The 5,431-nt window shown below is 45.5% G+C and overlaps 1 protein-coding gene across 1 annotated transcript in view; it reads right to left on the reverse strand.

Moving 5' to 3' along the window:
• Positions 1 to 5,431, reverse strand: part of PDE8A (phosphodiesterase 8A) — a 169,205-nt gene that overhangs the window by 24,245 nt on the left and 139,529 nt on the right. Inside the window, exons 18-19 of the mRNA XM_012801922.2 lie at positions 4,147 to 4,364; positions 2,139 to 2,271 (exon numbers count right to left, since the gene is read on the reverse strand). Coding sequence (XP_012657376.2) covers positions 2,139 to 2,271; positions 4,147 to 4,364 — 351 coding nt within the window. The remainder of the gene's footprint in view (positions 1 to 2,138; positions 2,272 to 4,146; positions 4,365 to 5,431) is intronic.

A 5,431-nucleotide genomic window follows, 5' to 3' on the forward strand; every position in this document is an offset into this window, starting at 1 on the left:
TTAAGTGATTCTCCTGCCTCCGCCTCCCAAGTAGCTGGGACTACAGGCGCCCGCCACAACGCCCAGCTAGTTTTTGGTTGCAACCGTCATTGTTTTTGGTGGGCCCAGGATGGATTCGAACCACCAGCTCAGGTGTATGTGGCTGGCGCCTTAGCCCCTTGAGCCACAGGGCTGAGCCCCAATAGTTCTGATAGTAAAGGACTTAATTTTCATCTGCACTCATAAGATGTTATGGTAAGCATGAAAACTATCATTGTTATTACATTTTACAAATGAGGACACCTGGGCTCAGAGAGGTGAAAGGATTTGTCCAAATCTACCCAGCTGAGTCAGGATAAGAACTTAAGTTCTGCCTTTGATCCTGGCTACCTTCCACTCACAGTACCACACACATGTGCTTCATAAGGAGCCCCACTGGGCATGGGTTCTTGGTCTGTGATGTGACTGACCCTCTGAAGGGCATTCAGGTTAGGAGAGAGAGAGCACTAGAGCAGAGACACGATTACGACTAGGGTGAGGGAGGCTCTTGTGTCTGTTTCCAGGCCCATGGAACAGCCTTCTGCAGGAGCCAGTCCCAGGATTTCCATGTGCAACAGCAGTAATCTAACAAGGCCTGATGGTCCCATCTCAGTGGGAACAGATCTACCACCAGGATGGGCATGTGCTGTCCTGAGACCAGGGTGCAGTCTTCTTGGAGAGTGCTGGGATGACTCAGCGCTCCAAGTTCCCACTGCTGACCAGCTCTGTTTACACCTCTGGTGTGACTACAGTGCAGGGCTGCCAGCCGACAAAGCATCGCTTCATGTTACTCTGCCCTGCTTGGTCCCTCTGGACACTGACTTCCAGCCTCTCAGAAGTAACCCTAAGTACTGACCAGAAATGGGAAACGTGACTGCTAAGAGGAACTGAGGACCCAGGTGGGCCTGGGTCTGCACAGATAGATGGAGGAAGCCAAATCTGAGAGGTGTATGGTTCCTTCTGTGGCATGGGGTCAACCAGGAGCAGCAATCAGGTCAACTCCATCCAGAGCGGCAGGGCAGAAGCCAGAAGAGAGGCTAGTGCGGGCACCTCTGACTGGAAGTCCTTGGAAAGGGAGTAAAGTTAGGCTGGGCTGACACACTGGGAAGACAGGGAAAGGTACAGGGATGAGGTTTTCAAGAGATTTCAGAATCAGGTTAAACCAGAGTTAAGTGTCAGGGGGAAGATGCTAGAAAGCCAACGAGTGAACAAAGGCCAGAGCCAAATAAATGAGCCACAGGAGTAAAATGCAGTTAGAAGTCAAAGAACTGTGATCTTAGAGAGGTAAGGCATCTCTGTGTGTGGCAAATATCTCAGGATAGTGACAGGGGCTGGCAGGGAGCATGGCAGGGAGGACTGAGATGTTGCCAAGACGTTCAATGAAGGTGTGGTAGGTGGGAGGACAGCTTTACGCACCCCACAGGAGAAGAGTTCAGCAAAAGTCATATTCTCTAGCCTGCTGATGTCATTCTGAGCCTGGTATCATTGGAACAGGTTCCTGTTAGTGAGGGCCATGCCCGTTAGTCCTATGCCTTGAGATTTATCACCCCTATTCTGCTGACGGGGAATGGTAGAGTAGAACTTGGAGGGGCTTCAGGTCTGTCTGCTTCTTCAGCTGTGTCTCCTGCCTCGTGAGAGGTTTAATGTTATCCTTGCCAGGCAGTTGTTGTGGACTCAATGACTGAAATGCAGAAATAAGTGGCAACAACGTCTCCCTTGTGGCCTGAATACCAGGTCTTTCCCAACTCCCATCTCCCTGTGGTATGCGGATCAACAGAGGCTAGCTGCTGCTACCATGACAAGTGTGCAGTGGGAATGGCTGCAGAAAGCTTGAGGGCTCCAACTGGCCCCAGAATGTCCAGGGGAAGGGGACATGAGGGAGTGAGAAAGGGTGCAGGAACATCTACCTGTGTCTGAAGTTTATTTGAAATCTGACTTTCCCTTCAGAGTTTCTGCATTTGTTTGGATGTCTTATTTTTTTCTGCCAAGTTTTACACTCTTTCCAACAAATAAAAGCTGCACTTAATGAGCCCACTTCTGTGTGCGCCCTATCCCACATCTCCACGACACACAGGTGCAGACCCCAAACACAAGCTCTGGCTGGGGCAGGTGTCCCTTACCTCACTCTCTTCCAGTGCTGCCAAGGGTTTGTTGATGCTGTTGACAAATTTGTTAACGTGCTCGAAGTGCTTTGTCATCTCTGTGGCCAGGACCATGTCAATAATCCCCTGGCGCAGCGTCCGGTAGTCGTTTCTGTTTCAGACACAATGAGAGGGTACTGCAGATTACCTGACCAGACAGGAACTCCTGAAATAGTCTGCTACCCAGGAGTGTGTCTGCTGCAGCCACAGGTTTGATGCCACTCAGAACTGCAAGAGCCACTTTAAAAGAATGTGGAATTAGGGTTAGTGCCTAGTTCATTAGCAAGGAGGACCTGAGCAGAAGTTAAAATCAAAAGCTATGGGCAAGACTTTATAGCTATGATGCCTGTCTTGTTGTCAATCTCTGCATTGCTCTTAGGGTAAAATAAGATAGAACATTGTAGGGGTAAATGAAGCCAGTTCTACCGAAGACGGAGCTCTGTGGTTACAGAGCACGCACCCCACATGAAGGTGCCTGAGAGCCGACAGAGTTAGTGCACAGAGAGCTCTGAGAGCTGGCCTTCTCATAACTGAGAAAATCATGAGGAATGTTTGATACCTCTTCCTCCAGCCCTTGCTTTTATTTTAGTATTTTTTGAAAGGCAATCCACATAATTTAAAATTTGAAAGATATAAAACAGTGGTCCCTAATCTTTTTAGCACCAAAGACTGGTTTCATGGAAGACAGTTTTTCCACAGATTAAGCGTAAGGGATGGACGGTTTCTGGATGATTTAAGTGCATTTACTGTGTACTTTATTTCTATTCCTATTACATCATAATATATATGAAGTAATTATACAACTCATTTTGCTGCAGAGTCAGTGGGAGCCCTGCGCTTGTTTTCCTGTGACTAGATGGCCCTAACTTGTATGTGCAGCTGCTCCCCAGTGCTGGCATCACTGCCTCAGCTCCACCTCAGATCATCAGGCATTGGATTCTCGCAAGGAGCACACAGCCTCAGTCCCTTCCACACACAGTTCAGGGCAGGGGTCACGCTCCTATGAGAATCTCATGTGGTGGCTGATAGGACAGGAGGCAGTGTTTAGGTGGTGATGTGAGCAGTGGGGACTGGCTGTAAATACAGATGAAACTTTGCTTACTCGCCCCTTTGCTCACCTTCAGCTGTGGGGCCTAGCTCTTAATAGGCCACGAACTGAACTGGTACTGGTCTGTGGCCTGGGGTTGGGGACTACAGGTATAAAAGACTATGAAAAAGGCTTTATCCAGCTCCTTTTCCGCTGCCATCCAATCCCTTTCCCTGGAAAGTTAGCAGGGTCTTATATAGTTTTCTATTGATAAGTGATAAGAAAATATGAATTAAAACTACTTTACACCTCTGAAATCCTAGAACATGCCAGAAGGAAGTTCTGTAAAATGAGGAATCCACTTTTAAAAAATTTTCTTTATAAAATCCAAATTAATCAGTTATTTCCTTCCACTGCTATCTACAGGCACTGTGCTAGACACAGGGTATAGTGACAAAAGACAGGACACCATGACCTCGAAGCACTTAAGAATCTAATCAGACATTAAATAAATAATTTTAAGATAATTTTTAAAAGTTAAATGTGACACATGCTGTGAAGGAATGCAAAACTGAATGTCAGCGTGACAGACAAGGGCCGGCTTCCCCAGGGAGTGACACGCAGAGGGAGCCAGTGACAGGAGGTGCAGTGTCCAGCATAGGTGTAAAATGGCTACGTCTTCTTCAGCTGTTAGGATATAAAGGAACTGAACCTCGAAAACACGTAAACTGGTAAATTTGTAGAGACGGAGAAGGGATCACCAGCTGCCTAGGACTACAGAAGTTGAGAAGGGAATGGTTAGAGACTGCTCGTGAATTTAAGCTTTTTTTGAGAGGGCAATAAAAATGTTCTAAAGTTGATTGTGAATATTCTAGAAACACTTTAAATGTGTGAACTGTATGAGAATAATCTCAGTAAAGTCAAAGAGAGACCAACATACTTCCCAACTGTCATTCTTACCTCTCCATGTTTTTAAAGATATTGCATTTGTCATCTCCAATGGTCAGCTGGAAGGCCAAGGCCGCATGGTGGCTCTCCAGCACAGCAGTGTCATTGTACAAAATAGCCAGCTTGCTCCCAGCATTGCACAGGAAGGAGTTGGTCCTCCCTGGGTGATCTACATCGTGAATGGTGGCTGCAATGAGTGCAGCAACCTCATCAATTGGATCTAAAGTTTCCTGAAAACAAGAGAGCTTTTAGAAAGTGGGACATGACACTGAAGGAGGGGAAGCCTCCCGTGTACTTTTCTTTCCCACTTATTGCTTTACAGGACTAATATTTCTGATTTCTTACAAAAGCATACTGTGTAAGCAAATCCAGTTTTCCTATCTCCACTCTGAAATAGTAATATCTTTGCATATATATTTATTAGGAAGCGTCTGATTCTCAGAGTCTCACACAAGCTCAGGACTTATCAGAATACAGGGTGTTCTCAATAGATAGGAGTCACCTCTTCAGCCAGCCAATTAATCCAGCCTGGTCACACAGAAAGGTCTTTAGTATGAGATACTGACTTAGAGCAACATCAACTAATATGACTAAATAAAAGAGAAGTAATTTGGATGGGGTCTCACTCTGGTTCCCTGACTCGAGTGCAGTGGTATTATAGCTCACAGCAACTTCAAGTTCTTGAGCTTAAGTGATCCTCTTGCTTCAGTTTTTCTATTTTTAGTAGAGACAGGGTCTCATTCTTGCTCAGGCTGGTCTCAAACTCCTGAGCTCAGGCGATCCACCGGCCTTGGCCCCCCAGAGTGGTAGGATTACAGGTGTGAGCCACCACACCTGGCCTAAATGATAATTTTACAATTTTTACAATTAATCATCAATTAATTTTTCTTTTAAAAAGATCTATTTTAAAGCTTTTGAATCAGTTCAGATGTGTGCAGGACTTCTCTTTCTATTTGAAGTTTGTTTATTTCTGTGTTTTCTTTTTCTTGATTAGTTTGATTAGAAATTTATCTATTTTGTTATTTCAAAGAACCATTTTGGATTACCATTTTGCTCTTCCCAAGTTCTTTTCCTCCTGTTTTTTAAGGAAAGGATTTACAACATAAACCTTTAAATATTTCATTGGTATCATTCTACAAGGTTTGATACATAATGTTGTTGTTTTTTTTTTTTTGAGACAGAGCCTCAAGCTGTCCCTCTGGGTAGAGTGCCATGGCATTACAGCTCACAGCAACCTCCAACTCCTGGGCTCAAGCGAGTCTCCTGCCTCTGCCTCCCAAGTAGCTGGGACCACAGG

The sequence above is a fragment of the Otolemur garnettii genome, unplaced genomic scaffold (genome assembly GCF_000181295.1).
Source record: "Otolemur garnettii isolate 467f Iridium unplaced genomic scaffold, OtoGar3 scaffold00011, whole genome shotgun sequence".
Classification (NCBI taxonomy): Eukaryota; Metazoa; Chordata; class Mammalia; order Primates; family Galagidae; genus Otolemur; species Otolemur garnettii.